Source organism: Ornithodoros turicata, chromosome 9, assembly GCF_037126465.1.
Source record: "Ornithodoros turicata isolate Travis chromosome 9, ASM3712646v1, whole genome shotgun sequence".
Taxonomy (NCBI): domain Eukaryota; kingdom Metazoa; phylum Arthropoda; class Arachnida; order Ixodida; family Argasidae; genus Ornithodoros; species Ornithodoros turicata.
In genome coordinates this window covers 19,590,719-19,615,046 of record NC_088209.1, presented here as the reverse complement: position 1 = coordinate 19,615,046, position 24,328 = coordinate 19,590,719, and the positions used below count along the sequence as shown (strand labels likewise).

The window sequence follows — 24,328 nt, the reverse complement described above, 5'->3', positions numbered from 1 at the left end:
TGAGAGTTTCGAAACCTCATCTGCATAATCTGTAAGCGGTAAAAGCGTAAACGGTAGCGCAGTTTTCTGGCTTCGATTGAGGCTATTTCTGGCTATCTCAGCGGCCGCTATGCACTGAAGTGAAGGCAGATGATTACCCTCAGGGCCATGTGATGGGCAGAACTAGTTCACGGAACGGCATTCATCGAATGGAGTCGCTCATTATCTTAATTTTTTTTAATTGCGTGTTAGCGCCGCGAAGCAACTGTGGCTATGAGCGCCGTACAAACGTGGACAGATTGAGAGAGGACAGTAGGAAGGAGTGGGGGACAGGGTGGTTTGTGTGCGTCCTGGGCCGACTTTAGGGGGAAGTGTGCCGACATTCGTCTGGAAAGTCTTAGGAAAACCCAGGGAAAACCTGAGACAGCACAGCCGGTGACAGGATTCGAACCCGTGTCACCTCCCAGTCTCGGCGTGGAAAGCGATCCTCCTAACCAGTATGGCACGGGAGCTGGTCGCTGCTTATCGTAGCTGTCTCGCGACTTAAAGTCACGAAATATCATCATTGACAAACATAAGAGATACAACAAGATAAGAGACAAACATAAGAGAAGATATTTCTGTTGATAAGAGATGAAGTTTTGCACAGAGATCTATGAGTATTTCGCAGTGCAAAGTGTGGACATACTAAACATGAGAAAAACATGAAAGCAACAAAATGCACGCTTGCTCCCCCCTATAGAAGCACTTCCCTCCTCAACCCCCCCTTGGAAAAAATCCTGGGAGCACCTATTGATGGGTTTTCGTTCTGGGACAGCTATAGCTCTAACAATGCTAGATGTGGCAATGGTGGTAGTGCTTGCTCTGGCATGGTATGACATTCCTAGCCACTGCACACTACTCAAATCCTACTCGAGAATGAGTCCGACAATGTACTAACAGTGGGTCTTTAGGGGCAATCTGATGTATTTGCATGGCATGAAGCCACGGAAGCCGTCTTTGGAGCTGCGTTCATTCGTTATATTTTACGACGCGGCCTGGTGTACCAGACCACGCACGCTACTTCGTGATGATTGATTGATTGATTATTTAAAAGAAAACCTACTTCGTATTCGACGTATCTAAACTATTTTCTTCGATTAATCACGCTCTGATCCGGTCGGTCAGATGATACATACAGCAGAAATTTCTGAGCAGGTTCATGACTATAGCAGACGTTCGTGGTTAGAAAACAAAACTCACATAATTGCTCCCGTGCAACATAATTTATTTTCAAATGCCACACACAATAACACACCGCTACTATTCCCCAATTCTTTTCTTTTCTTTTTATTTTACTTTTATTTAATTTTCGTTCGTTTTTTTCTTTCTTTCTTCATTTTCTTTTTGTTTTTTTGCGGAATAGTAAGCCGACATACCGTTTGGCTGACCTTTCCTACTCTTTCTTTTATATATTATAAATATATCCCCTTTTTTATATTTTATTTATATTTTTATATTTTTTATGTTTTTAGATATATTCCCTTTTTTTTATATATATCTAATGATATATCCCCCGTACTATGGTATCACAGCAAATCGTGTCGGGTCACTAAATTATACTATGCGCAACAGCAAATACAATATCCGTCCTTTTTGCTTCTTTCTGGTTCCACGGCGTTTTTAGCACGAACGAGTTTAGCACTGTCAAAGCAAAAGAATGTGCCTTCCATACACAGCCTAAACGCCTGTCATGCATCAGCTTCACATACTGCGAGGTATGTACCAGTACCATTGTACCACGTATACCAGTATGACTCCTGCGTAAAAGTTATAGTACCACAAAAGGACTGGATGTGAGTCCATCCTCACGCTTTTCGAAAATAAGAGGACACACAAGTAAGAGACACGGTACATACTGCATCGTCCATCACAAACTGCCAAAATAGATGTTTCGTAAATGCGCATGTGTTTACATGGCACCACGCAGTCAAGTATAGAAAACAAAAAAAAAATCCAGTTGTGAGACGACATCACCACTGCCCAAGCAGTGACGTAAGAGATTGATTTATATTGATTGATTTATAGATTGATTTATATACGTGACCGGCAATCAGGGATTGTGTGTAGCCCTTCGGTCAGTTAACCCTTCTCGGATGTAGGGTTGCGCGTCGCGTGACTGTACTGCGACGATACTTTAGGCACGAGAACCTCTGCGAAGACGCAAACGGTTTATCGCATAATTACAAGTAAATGTACGGTACCGAGAAATTGACTACATTTCACCGTGTATCTAGACAACTACAGTCATCTACCTGTGTTCCATCCTTGTTTATCAAACAGCGTAGAAGCGGAGCTGCTCCCAATGCGCCGCTTCTTGGAGAGTCCTGAAAGTAAATTATGACAGCTATGAAGCATGTACACATTGAACGACACGATGGTGGAAGACAAAGTGAAGAACCCCCTTTACTGGCAATCAAGGTGCGGCATTAAATTTACGCAGATATCTTGGTAAAATTGTTGGCAGCCGCATGAGTTAAGTCATGTTATGCAAGAAATAAAGACACGCGCTCCCACAAAAATTTTGTGTTCTTAGGATGTTGCTGTGATACGGTACAATGGGTATTGTACGTCAAACTCGGTGTCATCGTCGCGACATGTATTTGCTGCATGCAATAGTCCTGCAGCTGGCTAGCCTTTTCAGTGACTTCCTTCTTCGCTTGGGACGTTTAGAGAATATTTCGCGGGATTTAAAATAGATTGATTGATTTGAAAAAGAAAAAAATTGATATGGAAAAAATTCGGGATGTATGTTCCGTATGGTTGTACCATGGAGTTTGTCTGGTCCGAAGCTGGAAATCTTAGGTTTCGCAAGGACGTTGGGAATTGTCGGAGCTTCTGTGAAACCCGCGTAGAATGAAAACTTTAAATGTTGATATTGACGCTGAAGGTCAGGCACACATTTTAGAATTGAGAACGACAGTGGTACGACAAAATGATGTTCAAACGGGGATTGAATCCAGATGTCCAGAAGTGTAAATGGTTCCAGAGTGTGCTGAAAGAGCACTCTTAGAACAGCGCTTCACCACATAGGACGCAGAAGGCCAACCACTGTACAGAGTGATATACTTCTATCACTCTTGATTTGTGGAAAGCGCTTGCCGTACGTCTTTTTGTGACAATCAACATTTCTACACAAGTGTCACAAAAGGGCGTATGCCTCCTGTTTTGAATAAATCAGGGGAGAGAACGATGTACGGGATGATGGTTGGCCAGGAGCGTGCTATGTGGTGAAGTTCCTCGTGAGTTCTTTCTTTTCTTTCTTTTTCTTTTTTGCTATAGCCGTGACGACGCCCACTTCTGTGTTGCCAACAACGGCGAGCCGATCCTGCCTTTACCGCCCCCCCCCCGCCTCCTCGTGAGTTTCCTCCAAGAAACGGGCCTCGTGCAAACCCCCCCCCCCCCCCCCCCCCCACTAGAGCACCTTTCACACACAGTGCACTTTCGTCTCATCAGTACCGTCCTACCAGCCTATACCTTACCCTTCAACTCTCATCTTCCCCCTCTCCTTTTTTTTTTTTTTTTTGCTATAGTCGTGACGATGCTCACTCGTGCGTGGCCAGCAACGGCGAGCCATTTCGGCACCCCCCCCCCCCCCCCCTCGTGTTTAAGAGTGAACACTAAAATAGTCTTACAATAAACTGCGCGATCAATACGTGAACTCGACACAGTGAAACACGTTCGTTGTAAGTTCCCCTGTTCCACGTATGGTGTGTGTGCGGTGACGTCCATCACGTCCTCCTGGTCTGCGGACAGTACGGCCGCGCCATTCGTGGAAACTGTTCTGCAACGCGTCGATCAAAGCCAGTTCAGTTTAGCCAAAATTCTCGGGCCATGGTCGGACCCCTCACACCAGATGGAAGGCCTACGAGTTGTTGCCGAGTTCCTCTCCAGCACTGGATTAATAGACGAACTCTAATAGGACACTCTTCCATCATCATCCCTTTCTCATCCCTTCCACAAGAACAATGGGGCAGTGTACCTCCATAACGGCGGTGAATTACCCACCACATCATCATCCCATTTATATGTGTGTGTGTGTCGTTGTAAATTACAATATTTCTCGACTTTCCCACTCATCGTTAACAGTGTCGTATAACCTGGATTCGAGTTAAAAGCTATAGGGAGAACTACTGGCTATTTCTATTTCTGATGTTAGTTCAGTTTGCTCGTACCACAAAAGGGTGGTTACTAGTACAGACCACCGGGGGTTTGTGGTGTTAAGTGACGATGTGATGACACCATAAACAGCCGGAAAATGATCATAAAATGAGTAAAGTATAGTTCATTGGTGTGCAAGACTTCCATGGGTCACCCGCTGCGGTCCACTGTTATATCGTTCCTGCCTCATCTTCACTATGCATGCATTCTAGCTCACTATACTGCATACATTTCTGGTTGTTGTTGTTAACAATACTTTGAGCGACTTTAAATCCACCACAATTAAGTCCTCGCGAGAAATACTAATTTTAGAGTATGAATAGCAATAGCGATAATAATAATGAATAGCAGCAATGTGAATAGCACTTCAGAGACAACCACATTCGCTCTGAGCTATCTATACCTCAAATACACTCTAAAAAAAAAAGTTTTTCCCTGTGTGGGAAATTGGCTACACACTCGTAGCCAATCACCGTCCACAATAACATAGTCATGTCCCCAGATTTGTTGAAAACTGGAGGCGTACGCCTTATGTGACACTTCTGTTGCAACGATAATTGTCGCAAAGGGTGTACCGCCCTGTGCTTTCTACAAATCATGCCTGATAACGGTATGATTCTGTGCAGCGGTTCGCCTCCAGCGTGTTATGTGGTGAAGTTCAGTTGTAAGGCTACATGATGGTACCTTTCTTCTCCCATCCCATCCCATTTATATGTGTGTGTGTGTTCTTCTCCTGCAGTTCGTGTTTGACAATGCTCTGGTGTATCACAACAGGCTTCGCGCTGGGTTCCCGCAAGAGAAAGAGCGTTCGCATGCCGAACCTGCGCTGGACTATGGATGCAGACGACGCCAAAGCCAACGCAGCTCGCAATGCGCCACCCGGCTTCAGGGGCACCACTACAGTCAATGGTATGCATCCGCATTTTACTTCTTTTTCCTTAACTTTAGAAGAAAGGTGGCACTTCAAAGTGTCAGTTTCTTTCCGTCATGTTTCACATCATCATTAAGGAAAATTAAAAGTGAGTAAATCTCCAGATAAACTACACTCTTCCAACCATCCAGCCACACCGTCATATCGAATACATGCCGTTTTCACCGCTTCCGGTTTGGTGCCAAAACGATATCCGGTTACGCAGCAAACACGCTCGGCACCAACCACTGTGCCGATTGATACAGTTATTGCTTCTGATTTGAGGAGAGAGAGGGCCTTATACGCCTTTTTGTGGCAATTCAAACTGCCACAAAAAGGCGTGCGCCTCCCGTTTTCAACAAATCAGGAAAGCGAAAGATATAATCGTGGATGGCGGCTGGTGCCGAGCGTCCTTATAGTCGCGTGAGGATCGGAAGTCTTCGTGACACCGGAGGTTGTGGCACCAAGTAGTCCAACAGGATCTACAGGTTCTGCTTCTTCGGCTTTCTGGTGCCGAAAGTCCGTACGCAGTCTGTTTTTGTTCTCTCTGTTGTCGCGACCCGGCCTCCTCGTCTTTGTCGACGTTTTTAGGGTCGTTGCCCCACAATGTTTACCCGAGAATGTCACGTATAATATATTTCTCTCACTTGATTTGTTGAAAGCGAGGGACACGCGCTCTTTTGTGGCACTTATAGTCGTGGCGTTGAATCGCATAAGCGTGGCAGACTACGGCACCATCACCACCACCACCACCACCACCACCACCACAACCTTGTGACACTTAAGCATTTATGTTAATTATCACAAAAAGACGTACGCCCGTCGCTATCTGCAGAGGTGGCAATAAAGGTACCATACTGTGCAAAACCTTTGCTGGTTCTGGAATTTTCCCCACGTAACCACTAACCTCCTTATCTTTCGCTATGCTTGCCAATTCTTGCCTGCTGTCCCGTTTCGTCCACGTGTTTGTGAACCTTCCATTTTTCTGTAACCGGTCTGTAGCCTAGATCACTACGTTTACATAATCCCCTCCACACTCTAACAAAGCAGCCATTCACTCCGGCCGTAAAAAACCCGTACGGAACCTTTCTTCCCTCCGGGCTGTTGACCCACAATTCGCATGAACCTTTAAACACGTCACACCTAACCCTTTAAATACCATGCCAATAATGAGGACGGTGCCCAGAAGAAGAACAGTCTCTGTTCGAAATATCGGCGGCTTCTGTCCTGAGGCAACTCCCTTCCTACATTCTACCGGTTCGCTGGATTTCTGCCCATCTACATACTGTGCAACGGTTGGCCCTCGGCGCGTTATGTGACAAAAATAGAATAATTACAAAATGCACTTAAATTATTTACAGTTCTCTCTAGCGTTTTAAACGACATTCTCATCGTAGACGTAGAACGGAACAGCACTCAGGGAGACATATTTTCCGCCAAGATAAATGACGACTCCCCTATAACGACAAAGGAAGGGCAGAACATTGATTGTATCTGGGAGGAGGAGAGAAGGCGGTCAATAAGTGGACGAGCTCCATATTTTGGGCGTTAGGGGAGCGCAAGATGGCGGCGGCCCAAGCTCATGCATCCCACTCAAAGCGTCTTTTAATACGCAAGCCCCCGCCGGAGTAACCCTCCCATGCGTCGGCGGCAGCGATCAGCTGCCGCCAACTGGTTCGGCTCCCTGTGCCGCTCTTTCGATTTCGCATTTGCATACATGTACGGTTGGAGCGTCATTTCATGGGACGACTGTTACGCCATCACTCGGATATAAGGGGGAGAATGAAATGTTTTGTGCCGCTATGACACGACTAAACTGGCGTGTATGACGAGCGGTTCAAAATTGGTGCTGCGCGACGAAATGTGCGACTGCTCTCTCATTCATGTGTGTTTTTTTATGAATGTGAGCGAGGATAATCGGAAGAGAATGAGAGAATCATTTCTTGCACGTACACTCTTAGAAATGAACTTCACCGCATAGCACGCTCCTAGCCAACCATAATCTTGAATGATATCGTTATCTGCCCTGATTTGTTGAACACGGGAGGCGTACGCCTTTTTTGTGACAACAGCGTAAGTGTCAACAAAAAGGCGTACACTTCCCATTTTCAACGAATCGAGGTAAATAACGATATCATTCGAGGTGATGGTTGTCTAGAAGCGTGCTATGCGGTGAAGTTAATTTCTAAGAGTGTAATTTCAACGCGAAATTGTTAAAATGGAACTTCACTGCATAACAGGATCCGGCCAGCCACCATCCCGAATGACGGTCGTTCTCTACCCTGCACTCTTAAAAATGAACTTCACCGCATAGCACGCTCCTAGCCAACCATCATCTCGAATGATATCGTTATCTGCCCTGATTTGTTGAAAACTGGAGGCGTACGCCTTTTCTGTGACAATTATGAACAGCATAAGTGTCACAGAAAAGGCGTACGCCTCCCGTTTTCAACAAATCAGGGCAGATAACGATATCATTCGAGATGATGGTTGGCTAGGAGCGTGCTATGCCGTGAAGTTCATTTTTAAGAGTGTGATTCGTCGAAAAAGGGAAGTGTTTGCCTTTTTTGTGACTTCTATGCAGTTATGTGCGTTATCACTAGAGAACCGATTTTTTTCTTTTTCTTTTTTTACTAACAGGAGGACGCTCTTGACGGCATAGCACGCTGTATGCGAATCAGCATCCCGGGTGATATCGCTCTGTCACCCGATAATCTGAGAAAGGGGTCAGACACCTGTTTAACTTTCCTTCCAATCGGAAGATAAAACGATATTATCCTGAACGTTGGTTGGCCTGTTAGTGCCTAAAAATCCGCTCTCTATATTGGCGTCTTTGTATATCTAAAAGGCGTATACTCCCCGCAATTGTTACAAATCATCATCGACAACAGCACCATTCTGCTGGTAAACTTTAAAACAGAAGATAATTCGAAGAAAGGGGGGCAGTAGGCCTTTTTGAGTCAATTTGGATAGATGATAATTGACAGATGGTGGTGGTGGTGGTGGTGGTGGTGGTGGTGGTGGGGAAAGGGCCAGAAAGAGCTGTACGCCCCAGCTCTCTACGAATCAGAGCGATAACCCAATCGTTCATGGCAGTGGTTGGCGTGCAGCATGCTACGCGGTCAAGTTCTGGTTTTAGAGTGTATAGGTTCATGTATCGAGCATTAATGACTGACAAGGTATACCAAAAACATGCATTCAGATAGATTTCCTTCGCTTTCCGCTCAAATTTCCTGTATTCTATATTTCTCCTTACCACTTCCATCTCTTATTGAATTAACCGTATCTCAAAAACGCATCGTAAAAAAGTATCGCAACGCACATGAGGCATTGAAACACAAGTTGCGTTTACATGAATGCGACAGAAGCATGTCGTATCGAGTTATCGCAACAAATCCTCTCTGATAGGGCCACATCAACCAATCCGCAGGCCGGGATATATATAGGTGCGAGGAGGTGTGATAACTCTATACCATACGCTCCTGTCGCATTCATGTAACCGCCACTATAGAAGGACAGGCACGAGACTTAGGCCTTAGGCGCCTTCTTTCTCCGCTCCGAAACGTTACTGCACGGTCCCTATTGCCAACTGTTGGATGGGACAAGCGTAAGCTTGCCCACATCACAAGCTAGCGCCACCTGTGGCACGCAAGGGCTCATGGGAACTTATAGCGCCTTCGAGCATTACGAGACGACCAGAGGCGGAGGTAGAAGAAGAACAAAAACATTTGCGGTGTGCGTAGCAGAAGCGTCAGCCGGGCTAAACCATAACCGAAGCAGACGACAGAGCAGTGTCCCTCAAAGTTCCCATGCTGCTTTGCGCCGCGCGCTTGGTGCCGCGCCCATCTTTTCAAAATCGTCTATTAAGGTCAGTGTTGTATGTGTGTTCATGAGAAGCTAGCTGGCACGGTGTAACTGGTAGCGCTTTGACAGGAAATCGGACGGTGTAGATTCGAATTCTAGTACTGGTGCCTGTCCTTATACTGACATCGTTTAATAAAAAGTATGCCATTTTATCTGTTACTTACCCCTTTAAACAGCATGAACACACCTACTCATCTCTCATAATAATCTTCTGTCTGACCACGTACACTGTTAGTATAGGTTATAGTTTTCTATATCATGTTTTCAGTGTTCTATACAGTTTTTGCAGTTTTCTGGCGATTACACTCCCCAATCACCTTCATAAAATAAAGTTGTTGTTGATAAAAACATTTAGATTGGTTGATTTGTAAAAGAAAAAATGGAGATGGTATTCTCGAGCCACTGGCTACTCCAGGACGCGTTATTCAGAAAGGAAAGGAAACTACACAAATTTGTACACTTTGAAACGGAATGGAAACGGAATGGATGAAAACATCACCACAAAACTTGGCACCAAAAGCAACAGTGTAGGAGAGTCTACGTGCGAAATCTCAATGCACAAAAAACAAAGAGCGTCACAATGTGTCAAAGAGGCCCGCCGGGACGAGAAATTGCACAAGGGCGCGCATGGCAGGTGTGAGCTGATTTGCGGGCGAGCACCCAAATAGGAACCTTTTCGGTGGAGTATGGCCGGTTATTCAGGCGGGTCAGCAACGACGCAAGGGTATAACGGTGTGCACTGTACCTCGGGCAATCTTGGAGTATATGATCCACGGCCTCAACTGCATCACCCAGACCGCAGTTGGGGGACGGGACCAAGCCGAGCTTAAACAAAAGTCGTCCACTGTATGTCCACATTGAGATTACTGTGTTTATATTATCGTGCAAGCTTTCATGCAGTGGACTGCATTTCATCAAGTACAAAAGTAATGAGCAGGTGACATCTATATATGTATGTATAACATACAGTGTGGTCATGTAAATTATAAGACGAGAGGAAGCAAACAAAAAGGAAGAAGAAAGAAACGCGAAAAAAAAAAATGGAGCAACTCTAGAAGCAACCCTTCAAGCACGTAAACTCTGAAAACAGCAGTCCCCTACATGAAGGCTCGTACGATAATAAACACAGTAGTTTCAATGTTTTTATCTTTTTATCACTTACGTTGACCATACTTCACTCAGTTTCGACAATTCCTCGATTTCCTATATCAACAAAGTTCCTCAAGGTTGTTCGCCTCAACATGGAGATCTAGAGTATGAATTTTTCCTTGACATATATTTCCCGTAACACATCATTTCCCGACCCTTTCAATACAATGCTCGTCGTCAGGACGGTATACCCAGCAGAAGAACAGATCATGAGGCATATGCTCCGGATAGGATAAGATTCGAAAATAGATCTGCGCAGTTTCTTCCTTTTCGTGATTCATAAATAGTATGCCACGGTTTTCCTTCGTTTCCGTTCTACAAGAGGACGACTGCCCCATAACGACGAAGTCGCAGTCTCCCACAAATCACTTCATCGTATCCCCGAATGTAAATGCTTACAAATTACATACTTATGCTCTTCACAAAGAGAGATCGCTATTGAAGACGTCATCAGCATTATTCAGGAACCTATACGAGTGATGGACGGGCAACACGAAATAGGATCATTCCACGCGTCATGCAAGCGGATCGTCCGACCACTTTCTCGTGTAATCCCTACTTGCGAGCTTCCTGTGGACGTTGACTACATTCTGGGCCACAATACGATTTCCCACACCGAAATGCCTGCGCCCTTCCCTTGTTCCCATTGACAAATATCACATGGACTGGAGGTACTTGAGTGCGCAGCTCTGGCATGGACCTTATTTTGTACACAACGGATCATCAAGAGGCACCCAGTGTAGTAGTAGAGGGAAATACAAGTAGGGCCCTGTCACGTGATTCTTCTTCAGTTTGGGGGGGGCTCCCTGTTGGAGCGTACTCGAGTGGTTCTGTGCAGGGCAGTTGAAGACCCGTGTCGTCGGAACACTTATTATCAGCGCTTGTGCGGGATGAGCCATCAGTTTACGAGAAGAACGAAACGCCGCTTATATTACACAACAACAATATAGCAACAATAAATGAAGGAGAAGTGATGATCGCATGAGATGGGATATTACACAAGAGATACGGGAAGCGTGTGTATTTGGGAAATAGTTCGAGTGTTCGTCGAATTTGGAGATGCGCTAAATTGCGAAACGTGAGACGCGCTCAATTTAGCTCGGCAATAGGGCTGTAGTGCAAGAGAACAAGACCGATGAACCGACGAACACCTTAACCATGCACCATGCACCGATGAAAATCCTAAGGTAACCCTTATAATGGTCGAGAATGTGTCGTTGTGCTTCTGTTCTTTTGGGCGGGTTACGCTTCCTGTTGACAATTTAGCTCGTTGTGAAGCTCGTTGAAAGCTAAGCTCTCTAAAAAAAAAACTGTGTCATACGCTTTTTCTGTCATGACGTGTCTGTCACTGACTTCCGGTTCCTGTTTTTGTTCACGCAGTCAGGCTACAGATTCGAGACAAAGTTTCTTGAATACGTTTTATCGTATCTCCAAACAACTATAGTCCTGCGCCGCCATCTCATCTTACTGCCGAGCAGTCTGCCTGTCCATATTGTGGTTATTTCCAAAGTTCCCTGAGTACACAGAAAGGTAGGGCACTATGGTGACATAGTTGGCAGATAGTTTGCTCGGAGCTACAAAGCAGGAACGACACAGTATGTTCAATGACACTCAAAGGGACTATTCTCGCGGTACTCGAGACATTCGGGGACAAGTGATTGCTTTGCTGCACCTAGATCCTATTTTCCTTCTATATGTACAGGCGTCAGTGCGAGTTATTACCCACTCTCACGCTCATAAAACGGAACTTCACCACATAACACCGCTCGGAGCCAACCGTGATTCAGAACGATATCGGTCTGCAAACTCATTTGTTGCAAATAGGAACATCCATTTCATTTTCAACAAATCAGGAAACAGACTGATGCCATTCGGAATGGTGGTAGGGTATGCCCACGTATTCGTAAGTATCTAATAACACTACTACGAACAATGATAGAGAAACTGAAGTTATATCCGATTTCCTATCTTATCTCTTTGCGTCAGGTGGTGAAGGAGGTCAAAGAATGCGGAAAAACAGTGGCAGTGGCCTGGGCAAAACAAGCGTGCTTCCCGGGGACGACGTGTCTTCAGCCAACACGGTGACTTCGGTGTGCGTAGGATGCGGCCTCCCCATCGTCGATCGATACATCCTTCGTGTGATGGAACTCTCGTGGCACGAGTCCTGCCTCCAGTGCTCCGTCTGCCACGCTCACCTACAAGAGTCCTGTTACTCCAGGGATCGAAAGCTATTCTGCAAGGCCGACTACGACAAGTGAGTTCTGCGAATTTGTTCTCCACTTTGCTTGTACTGGCGATGTGTCATCATCTTCGCAGGCCTGCCACAGACTCTTGAGCAAGATATGTTTCGGCAAATTGGCCATGTCCTTTTTCGATGAAATATAGTAGTAGGAGGAGGAGGATAAGGGGAAAAACCAGAAGCTATTTGGCTGGACGGAATGTATAAGTTTCCAACTCAAGAGTCGCCACGCCAGGACTGCACTGTTTCGGCCTTCCTGGGCCGTCGTCAGCCCCAGTGATGCAATGCCAGCGAGGCAAAAATAAACCGAGGCTATATAGTGGCAGCCCAGGTAATATATATGCGCAGTTGTATATAGCTGAGGCAATGCAACATGAAAACATGAACACGATGCTTGACCTTTACAACACCTATTTGCATAACAGCTGATGAAAAGACAGCAGCGTGGATTTATTTTATTGTATTTTTTATTTTTTTATAAAGCCGCACATCGCTGCAAGCGTCTTGAAAAAGGGACATAAAAAAACTTGAGGCGTAACGCTGTACGGGTTCTACCGGCAAACCAAAGTGCCTCTTCTGCTTGGAACCGTCTGTGCCATGGGGTTAATCCTTTTTTTAGTTCGGAGGGCTGACTCAGCCTGATGTGCTGAGGTGAAAAACACGAAACACATCACCGTGCACTGCAAAAAAGGTTCGCGCCGCAAAGGGTTAGACTAAACTGTGCTCTCGATGGCCTGGATAACAGAAGTTTCGAGACCGCAAAGGTACTACACATTTGGGAGTGCAATAAAGAGGAACGTTATGTCTTCGGCGCTTCTGAGCTTTGAAGTGAATTGTGTTGAGAAAGCGTACGAGTTTTGTCCCATCCTCCAGGTAGGAATACCAGACTTGTGTGCTGGGATGTTGTTTATTCGTACTTTCTATTTCTGTTATCGCGAATAGATACAGTTGTATTGGAGGAAAGAGAGGTAGCATAATGTTAACTTCCTTGTTCTCTATCCCTCTCTCTTCCTCTCTATTTTGGTATCGCTATTAGATATAGAAGTATTGGGAGGGGAGGAGGTGTGTGGTTCACTTCACAATTCTCGCTGTTTGCTCTCTCTCTTTTCTAATTTGAGGTCATAAGGGGATTTTTAGCACGGGAGTGACAGAATTCGTGAGGTGACGAGATGAACGCCTCCCTATCTTATAGTTTCAATCGGATTATGAAGACCGTGATAAAAGAACAAAATTATAGAGAGGGTGCAATGAATCATCCAATCAATCTTTTTACCAATGTTCAGCAAGGGGGAAAAAAACACTTCCAACAATTTCGAGCGGCACCCTGTCAAGGTTCTCGCTTCCTGGTTTTCATGTTTTCCATCGTGCCAAACTTCTTCAGTACTTTCGCTTTTTTCCCTCATTTTCTTTCGCGGCCCAGGCTTCTTCCGCGTCCCGGCAAGCATCTTCGTTTTGAAAACAACCAAAGGGATAAAAAAAATAAAAATAAAAATACTGCTCTTCCACCGAGCCATTTGGCGCAGCCATTGCGTCCGATCACCCCTCGCTCCCGATGGCCGTAAAGACGTCAGCTATATTCGCGCACGCCTGATCCCATGAATATCGTTTGGCTCAGACTCGCATAATCTCCTCGTCGTTTGCACCGATTCAGCCGAACGGCTCCGCATTCCAACGTCAAAGTGCGACAATTTGCTCCGCTCTGTCGACAATTTAGGCTCCCGAACTCTCGACTCTTTTTCTATTAAATCCCATAACGAGCATAGCGTGGACGCATAATCGGCGCCGTTTGCTTATCCGTGTACGCTCGTTAAATTGCCTCTTCGTCGCGTGTAAAGTTCTGATTCAATTCCCCCTTCGATCGCTGCCCTCCTTTAAATTGAAATACAATAGCTCCTCCTAAGATCTATTCGGCGCTTTGTTCTTCTGTTAAAAGCGATCATCTGGGGGACTGGTACGTCAGTAATGGTGTACTTATTATGAGGTGGTACTTCTCAGAGTTTGAATTTATGATTATTTTGGCGTGATTCTTTGATATGATATTTTACACACTCTTAAAAATGAACTTCACCGCATAGCACGCTCCTAGCCAACCACCTTCTCAAATGATATCGTTATCTGCCCTGATTTGTTGAAAACGGGGGGCGTACGCCTTTTTGGTGACAATTATGAACAGCATAAGTGTCACAGAAAAGGCGTACGCCCCCCGTTTTCAACAAATCAGGGCAGATAACGATATTATTTGAGATGATGGTTGGTTAGGAGCGTGCTATGTGGTGAAGTTCATTTTTAAGAGTGCATATTTTGTATATGATTATTTTATGTTATATTAATTCAGGATTATTTTGGATGGTCGCACACATGGCGTGCTTCATTTCGTGCATTGGCACGGTGCCTGTCAAAAGGAAGATATTCCAACCCAATCGAATCCATAGGGCCACTAAGATTCGCTAGGTATATACATTCCTGGAGTACAACTTCACCGCGTTACACGCTCCAAGCCAACCAAGATCCCGAATGACGTCCGTTCTCTCCCCTGATTCGTCGAAAACGAGAGGCATACGCCTTTTTTTATTATACTTATGAAGCTATGCTAATTGTCACAAAAAGGTTGACGCCTGCTTCCACATAGCAGCAGCGACAAAGGTATCATATCAGGTATGCTTTTGCTAATAAATGACCAACAACGCAACGACTGAATACCGTTCCTTTTGTCTTCACGTCAAAGTAACGCCATCTTTCATTCAGCGGGGGGAAATATTTGCATTTCAGTGAATCTTTAATAAATAACCTTTGGGTTCTCCTATACATACAACCAACGGAATCCCAAAACGGTTGTCGTTTACATAGTGAGTGAGCTGACATCTAGTTTTTTGTACATACTTTGCATGATGTACATCCTGGCATTTCACGTAGCCAACGGGTTTGACAACTCAGTTCAGCGCGCTCGTATTCTTCCCAGAAGTGCGAAGCTCATTTGAGGTAATTAAAAACGCGGTGCTATATAGTAGATGACTGCTTAACTTCAGTTCAGTCGGAATCATGACCTGTGGCCAAGCGCAGCAGAGCAACGGTTTAGCTCTCTAACATTTGCTGAAAGTTAGCCCTTTTCTGCGAGTTAATCAAGTAATGATGGTGTGAACTGAAGGTTACACGAGTAGGTTATCTAAGATAACATACGAAACTAAGAATGACGAAAAGAATTCGGTTGAGAGGCAAAATACACGTGTTAGGCACCAACTAATAGCTATATAATAATAATATAGTGAGACGTGAGGTCAGTCCGTAAGCTTGAAGTCTGTTCTTGAAGGAAGGGCAGCAAAAAGGCAAATACTCCGAAGCAACAACAACAACAACAATTATGTTTTGACGGTGAAGGGGGGAGGTTTTCCACTCTAGGAGTGGAACGCTACCTCATAGCTAGGGGGTCTAATATGTGTGATGACGATGGTGATCGGAGTGGCGATGGCGATCCTGATCGTGATGGTGGGAATGTTCGAGGGCGCTGTCGGGGTCACAATGAGTCCTTTAGGATAGTCGCCTAAAAAAACCAACTACATGATGTAAGGCCGCCCTGGAGTGGGCCGCGGTGTCCCAAGGGGCCGAGAATGCACGACAAGTTGCCGGGGCGGCTGCGAACGTAAACCCAAATGCAATGGGGGCTTCGAAGCAGCTTCCCATTGCAGCATGCAAAAAGCATCCACCCTTATCGACACCTGCTGCACAAGCTTGTGTGAAGTACCTAGCTATATAGGTGGTCGCAGATAATGTGGCTGGTTACTGTAACCAATTACTTGTTTCTTAAAGTAGCTTTCGACTGTAACGCATTCCCAAGCAGCACAACATCTTGGCACAATATTGGACCAATATTGGCAATAGAGGATCAATATTGGACCAAGACAGGACCAATATTGGGCCAAGATTGGGCCAAGATTGGGCTAGGGTTGATTCTTTCAGCAGAGGTAGTTACGCCAACTACTGTTCTGTAAAGTCTCTCTCTCTCTCTCTTTCTGCTATTATTGGACAACTGTGCATAACATAACGTCCCTGAGACACATTGCAAGCTGAAAAGTAAAAACGTTTGTAACATAACAGTTTCGTCATTCGGATCTTTTCCTACAACTGCAATGACCGCTGATATGCGGGTACTTATTGTACTTAATAATCCCTGGTAGACACACACACACACACAAATAGAGATACGATGATGAGATGGGGCTGATGCCGGCCTCCCTGGTAGAATAAAGTTATGTTGCAATTTATCATTCGATCTCTTCGATCTTCATGGTCGGTCTTTCTATTTATCTTGTATCCTCAGTTTCACGAACAGTGTATCCCACAGCAGAGAGTGCAAAACACAGTGGAACAGTGAAACTGTTCTTCCTCCCCTTTGTCTTTCACTCATCTGACACATAGCTGAAATGAACGCTCAAAAAGGGAACTGAAGAAGTGCGTTTCGTGCAGCACGCAAGCGACGCGCAAGTGCATAAACGGTGAGAGAGAAGAAAAAAACTCTCTTTCAGCTGTGACTCTATGCTCGCAGACTGGAAAAAGAGGGAGTTGAACGCAGAGGTGACGGCTGACTGGAATAACGCTGGAGGGGACCACCCCCGCGACGAGCTGTTGCCGAAACATTCTCCCTGAAAGACAGGTCGACTGCGGGGAGCCCCGGCTTTCGCATGACACGATGGCTGGCTGGCTGCACACGCCAAGGCGCAGTCACCGCTGCACCCGACTGCGGAGTCACAGTTGTGACGACCGAGAGAATGAAAGCGTTTTGACTCGAAGATAAAGCAATGGTGGTGATATCGAGAACACTTTGAGTGATACACTCCCAAGGGGGACAAGACTCCACATCGAGTCTTGTTTTTTTAAGCAGCATAATTTTCGCTTACACTCTGAAAACTGAGCTTCACCGCATAGCACGCTCTGCGCCAACCATTGCCACGAATGATTGGGTTATCGCTTATGATTCGAGGAGAGAGGGAGGCGTGCGCCTTTTTGAGTCAATTATCATGTATCAAAATTGACACAAAAAGGCGTACACCCCCCGCTCTCTTCGGATCAGAAGCGGTAACCTTATCATTCGTGGCAATGGTTGGCGCAGAGCGTGCTATGCGGTGAAGTTCTGTCTTTAGAGTGTAAGCGAAAATTATGCTGCATTCGAACTCGTCAACTATCTTTTCGCCGCCTTTTTTTCTCTCTCTCTCTCTCCTCCTCGCTATCTCTCTTTTTCTTTTTCTTTTTTTTGCCATAGTCGTGACGATGCCCACTTGAGTGCGACCAACAACGGCAAGCTACTTCGACACCCCCCTACCCCACCCCACTCCTCCGTTTTTAGAGTGTACGTGGTTTCGTCTTAATCAGAGCGCTTAATTTGCTTCTTGTAATAGCAATTGGGGAATGTCGAAATTCAGGCAAGTACGGTCAACACAAGTGATAAAAACAGTGAAACTACCGTGTATATTATCGTACAAGCTTTCATGCATAGCCGATATTTCGAACAGAGACTGTTCTACTTCTTACCAGAAGAAGAGTCTCTGTTCGAAATATCGCCGGCTCTCGTCCTGAGGCAATTCCCATCAAGCTTTCATGCAGTGGGCTGCATTTCATCAGGTACAAAAATAACCAGTTGGTACAAAAATAACTAAGTTGCACGCAACTTGTAACTGTAGCTTTTCTGCAAATGTAACTTTTGGTTAATGCACCTGTAAAACGTAACTGCAAGTAAGTTACTCTGGTAGTGCCATATATTCTCCACGCGTCAGTTTTCTAACGGGGTCTTGTCGTTCCCTGCAACGTCATAGTGAAAACATTTGGACATGAGCTGAACTGGATATTCCATGCTGAGTGACCTGGATTGACCAGAGGGGAAACACACAGCGCGAAAACAACAAACGCGTGTTTCCTGTCTACAATGAATTACCAACTAGCCCAACAAAGCATTTTGTTGACCAGAGGGTGATCTTTCTTTATTGGCACCTGCTGCCTATGAGGATTCCAACAGTTGTTTCCCAACGCTGGAGTTGCACGAATTTTTGCCATCTCATACGCAGAGGGATTGTGTGACACTTAGACTAACTCCCACCTTGCTCTTGTTAGGGGGAATTCCTCTGTTTGGGGATAGTTCCACTGGCAGCATGATTAAGATTTCTATGACTGGCAGAAAGAAATATTATCATTCGAGTTGTCACTTTCCCATTCTTCGTGAAAATGTGTTTCGCCATCTACTCTGTAGAAGTTGTCGAACGATGTCTTTGAGAGGCTTGTTGACAGAGACCACCAACGGTTGCGCCGTGCCCCGACTGTCAATGTGGGACGCCACGAGCCTCCTCTCGAACCAGCGTGACGAAAAATCCACAAAAGTTGTAGCCCACCACATACAGGAAAATCGAATGTTGTGAGAACAGAGGGAGACACGCATATGTGTCCGTAATTGTCTCCCGACACACATCTTCGTTTATGATTTGTGAGACTTGTATTTACTTGGCGCAGGTAAGGCAAGGTAACGAAGTTACCTTAGCGTGACACCCGTAGCCGTAATTAGTTACATTTCCAAAGAGTAACTACTTTTACAGGCTAACTGTAACTTAGTTACTGTTCACCACTTTGGGTACTAAATATGATTCTTCCTAAACTGTGGCGCATGTTTCTCAGATCAAAAGATTACGAAAAATATTTTCAGGAACAGTACTGCAAGCACTACTGCCCCGCGACTTTTCGGCCGTGTTCCAAGACACGGCTCACTGAAGCAGGCCGCGTTAACGAACGTGCTCTAAGAACGTCAAAACGTCCCATAAAAACAAAAATCATTACTAAATTATAACTCGAGTTGACCCCAACAAACAAGCTGGGCAGGATGTCGACAACTACATTCGTGGGTGTTTATCAAACTTCCTGCGTTGTATCCCCCCCCCCCTGAAAACACCATAAACGTGAATCCACCTGCTGTATCCTGCTAGCAATATTATGTACAATCCAACTGTATGTGACGTTGTTACAGCGTCTCTTTTCTTCTTTCTTTCTTTCCTTTTCCTCCTTTCTTGCCTTTCTTTCTCATCTTCTTCTTTTCCTTCTTTTTTTCTGCTTTTCCTTCTTTTTGTGGAATATCAAGCCGGATCTTTCCATGGCTAACCTTTGCTTCCTTTTTTCTTAATAAATATATCCCCCCCCCCCCAACTGTACACCCCTAAAACAACTGGAGGAGTGAGGACAACTCGTAGAGAATGAGGGGTATTCGTTGAGAATCATCACCATTGTTGATTAATAATTAGGAGGATCATTTGTTGCACATAAGTCCAATATTGTAGCGATAAAATAGACGACCAGAAAACGATAATTACGCGACTGCTGTAGAAGCGCTTAGGCAAGACAAACAGCAGACACAACGCACAGAAACCGCTTCTTTTTCTTTTCTTTTTTTTTTTTTTTTTACCAACAGGCTCAGTCTCCAAGAATCACTCGGTACCTATAATTTACCGTCCACATGATGCAACGCATCGAGAATTTTTGCGAAACTTTCAATATGCAGCGGCCGGCATTCGAAATTGTGCGCCCATTTTGATCCCTTGCGCAATATTAGTCGCCATTTCTTGTTCGGACCTCAGCCATTCCTGCAACCTACAAGTTCGTTTGTCTTTATAACTTAAACGTACCTCGAAAGTATGCAAATCTCGTTTACGTCTCGTTCTTGCTTGGTCACGGAAACAGTTTCTCATTTTCGAAAACAAATTGCGCAAAACAATTCCGCTTGCACAAGCTATGCAAATCACTACGAACGCAACTTTGATAATACTCGCGAACCATAAGAAAATCAGTGGGGGCTTGGGCCAGTCCAAATTGGCTCTCGCTAAGACATCACGCACGAGGAAATCAGAGGCAAAAACTAGAGAAGGAAATGTATGCGATCGAGGCAATATTTCACTCCAGCGCCACCCTTTTTATTAGGTCGCGAGCAAATCAAAGTCATTTCTTTCCCACGTATGCCGGGAACTTCCACACTTGGCACTTCGCACCGCATGGAAACAGTCGTTCATATCAGTACCCGAAGTTAACGCGCGAGCTCAGCAATCAGTCATTTTTTCTAAAAAAAAAACAAAAAAACTAACTTTTTTTTTTCTTCAGTTCGCATGCACGCAAAAGTGCGCAATCAGCTGAAGTAATAACTGCGGTGAATTTCAAATGTACCACGCTGGCAGAGACAGATTATGATCCTTTTTTTTTTTTTTTTTTTTCACATTTCAATTTTTCTTACATTCCTTATACCGACAGCCGAGCTCATTTTGAGTGACAGCAGTAAAGCTCAACCACAGTACAGCGACGCGGCGCGTGCCGGGTGGAATTAAGAATGATTACTTCCATATTTAGACCACTAAAAACGCGGTTTTGTGAGCCACGTGACTTTATTATCATAAACTATACCAAACAACCTCCGCTTTTCCTGGATGCCTTGCGGGTATTAACTCCGTATACGGGACAGCAGAGTTCTCAGGGAGACCATAGCGACGGGGGCTCTGCATACGTTTTCGCCTTTTCACCTTCCCCCGTGAGGGATCGAGGCAACAAAGATGGCGGTCCGCCAAAACGGCGTGTCGGCGCGAGCGCACGTGCGAGCGATTCGCGTCACGTGCCCTTTCATTGTTATGAAAATATGGGTGACGTGCAGAAATTGTTGGGGGGGGGGGCGTGCGAGGGTACTCTCTTTTCTCCTCGCTCATTTCAACAAACAGATAAAAAGGGAATAGGGGAGGGGGGAGGGGGGGGGGCAACGTTAAAAGAAGGCAAAACATGTGTCACCCCAGAAACGGCGAAGGGCCCCGGATTATTCGGAATCGCTGTGGGTGGATGGGGGGCGAAATACCGTTCTTTATAGATAAAACCACGTGGTTCTCAGTTATATAAATTTGTCACGGATCACCGGACCGGCTTAGCCCTCGTTTTTTTTTCCTTTCTTTCTTTCTTTCTTTGTGGGATCCCGGATTATTATTTAGGAAGTCGCCGGTCCGTCACCTGCTCGTCGTATTTCTCTGCGTCTTTGTTAAAGGCTTGTGATTATGGAGGTTTTAGGTTGCGTTTAGAGTGGCATCATCCACCTGCTTCGACTGGGGCTGATTGACTTGATTTAGGTGCGTGGGGGATGACTGGTGCGAATCAGGGAGTCGTACGGGCAAAAGGGACGGATGATGTATGTGTATACTGCGACATTGAAGCACGTGTGTGTGTGTGAAGATGCCTGCCTTCGCACACAACAGAGGAAGTATGGCGGCTAGACAGGGCACAGATCGAACGTTACAGTAAATGCATAGAGCAATATTTCCACTATTGAAAAATGAAAACGAAAAAGTGAGCCAATACCACACAAAACAGGTCAAGAAGCTTTTAGTATGCCTGCTCACATCCCCATTTTTTTCTTTATCACATCACATCAGATCACATGCCTGCTGCTATACTGAGGCCACCGCCAGGGAGCACCCCGTGTCATCGTTTATTGTTGTTGTTGTTGCAGAAGGATAAATGTCTCCAACTCGTATACTGTCCTCCTGACAATTTAATAAACAACACCAATTACATGATGACGATAACCAGGCTAATATAAGATTAGTCCAACTCAGTTAACAGTAAGGATACGCTACAGCATATTTGTAACCCTGCCTTGAGCTCAGTTAGTGTTTATACAAATTAAAAATGTAAAACAACATTTCAGTTCACTTCGCCATGCACAAGCTGCAACTGAACGGGAGACCCTAGCAAGGGGGGGAGGAGGAATATATTTATTAGAACTGAGAAGAAAAAAAGAGGAAAGGTCAGCAAAACGGTATATCGGCTTGCTATTCCGAATAAAAATGAAAAGAAAAGAATTAGGAACTAAAGGAGAAGCTAACGAAAGGTGAAAGAAGGATGAGATAGATTAAAGACAAATAAGATTTTAAAAAAAAGAATATGAGAGTAGTGTGTATCAGGGTGAGAGGTGAGGTTGGGGCACGGACGAATGAGATGACAGGGCTTGAGTTCACAGGCTGTGTATGAGACCTGTGTCGCTGAGGAACGCCAAAACAGCTTTGGTCACAGACCACTGTGTGGGACGTCGTACTGGGCCGAGCAGAGCGGCCAGAGCAGCAGGATCTCGCATCTTATACGCCTGTATAAATACACAGCCGTCGCTTTCTGTTTACTTTCACGCACTTGTTCTTACCGTTATTTTAACCCGCCATAGCTGAGGTAGTGAACGCCCAAGAAGCAAAAGGTTCCGGTTTGGCAACGGGGTAAATATATAGTCAATACTGTTGCACTATAACGTCCCCCGATCTAAAAGCTATTCGGGATACAACCGAAGAAGTAAGAAAAGAAGTGAAATGAATGAAAGCAAAAAGAAGGAGAGATGGCGGTAATAAAAAAAGAAGAAGAAGAAGAAGGCTGCGTCTGCAATCGATATAGGTTTCCAAGATTCGGGCATTTTCTGTTATTCAACGGCGCCAGCGAATGTTTGCTTTCGCCAGCACCTGGCGCACAGCAGACAGAAAACCATGGAGGGAGGACGCGAAGAAAACAGGTGTGCTCGGATTTTCTCCTCGGTTGCATCTGATTGGTCGCGGCAGAGCATCTGTCAGGCCGTCGCTATGGCAACGCATCGCAGATCAGGGAACCTCTCGGCAACCTTTCTCTCCGGAGACGCTTCGAGAAATGATTAAAGGGACGAACACAAACGCGTTGCGTGTCTTCTCCTTGTTTATAAGCGTCTGCTCCACTTCGCCACCCTATATACTGAATGCGCCGTTCCGTTGCTCCATCGACAACAATGCGGTTTCATTCTTCTCTTGTCTTGGCTTGGCTTCGCAGAGCCTTTTACGTCTCGCACGCATCACTTGAGACTGTACTTTTCAAAAAGGACTCTTTAAAAAAAAATAAAGAAGATCGTTCGAGGATAGGCGGACATGAATAGCACGAGGAGGTCGTACCGAGGAAGACTCTCGACCATTCTGGTCAGGATGTTGTTTACAACTCAGGTAGATACTACAAGGTAGGCATCACTACCTTAAGGCACTCACAATCAGATAAACCTAGGGAAACCGGTAAACATGCACGACCGCGCGACCGTTTCTCAGAGAAATATAACGGGTAGACCAGCGGCCCAAGGACGCTACTTCACCTAGCACCACCAACTGTGTCTCTAAGTGCACCACAATATACTTGTGTAACGGCCAGATAAGAGAGAACATCACACGTACGCTGCGACTCTGAGCGACGGCCCTGCACCTGTTGCGCCACAACAAGAAGCGGGCCATTCTATACGATGAAATGTCGCAAGAAGTCACGTCGCTTCTTTCACCTATAGGACTAAGGGAACCGTCATGTTTATCGTCATGGATTTTCTGTTCTTCAGTTTAACCTAACGGCAAGCACGCCAGAAAATATTACAGAGTTTCGTCACCCAAGTGCTTTGGGAAACCAAAGAAATAAGGGGTTGCACCACGCAAGCCCAGAACGCAGACGACGTATTGCGCGATGCGGAGCGACGTCTCCTCATATCATTGGAGGCCCTGAGAGCGCGGGTACCCTATTTTAAACCATTGTACCGTTGTTTTCTTCATGACATCACCATCACCTATTTTAAAACCTAGATTAAAACCGTTTGCCTGTGCACCACCGGAGAATCTAAAACAATTATAGTATCTGCTATATCGTATCGCGCCCACACAGTGGAAAAGACCAAGTGGTGTTTGCTTGCTGACATTCGCTAAAATTTCAGCCATCGTTCAGTTTTTTTATTCCATATGTGCGACTGGAGCATTTTTCTTTTTGCATTAGAAGAACGCAGCGTTTGTTTCACAGTTTTCAGTGGTACAGCTTTCAATGCAGCATTTATCACATCATCATCACCATCGCAGCATTTATGGTTATTGAATGCAATACCAATGGGAGGACCTCGATATTCCCGGTTGCGAAATCCCCGATCTCGAAATTCTCAAAACAGGAGAATCAAGGAGAATGCT

The 24,328-nt window shown here is 45.3% G+C and overlaps 1 protein-coding gene and 1 long non-coding RNA gene across 3 annotated transcripts in view; one reads left to right on the top strand and one right to left on the bottom strand.

Moving 5' to 3' along the window:
- The window catches only part of LOC135367786 (LIM homeobox transcription factor 1-beta-like), a 76,291-nt gene that overhangs the window by 13,455 nt on the left and 38,508 nt on the right, over positions 1-24,328 (top strand). For both annotated transcript variants that reach the window (XM_064600910.1, XM_064600909.1), the window contains exons 2-3: positions 4,954-5,088; positions 12,089-12,356. In XM_064600910.1, the coding sequence (XP_064456980.1) occupies positions 4,992-5,088; positions 12,089-12,356 (365 nt within the window). In that variant the 5' untranslated portion in view covers positions 4,954-4,991. The remainder of the gene's footprint in view (positions 1-4,953; positions 5,089-12,088; positions 12,357-24,328) is intronic.
- The window catches only part of LOC135367788 (uncharacterized), a 66,353-nt gene that overhangs the window by 8,816 nt on the left and 33,209 nt on the right, over positions 1-24,328 (bottom strand). The window contains exon 2 of the long non-coding RNA XR_010414516.1: positions 2,274-2,345. This is a non-coding gene — a long non-coding RNA (uncharacterized LOC135367788). The remainder of the gene's footprint in view (positions 1-2,273; positions 2,346-24,328) is intronic.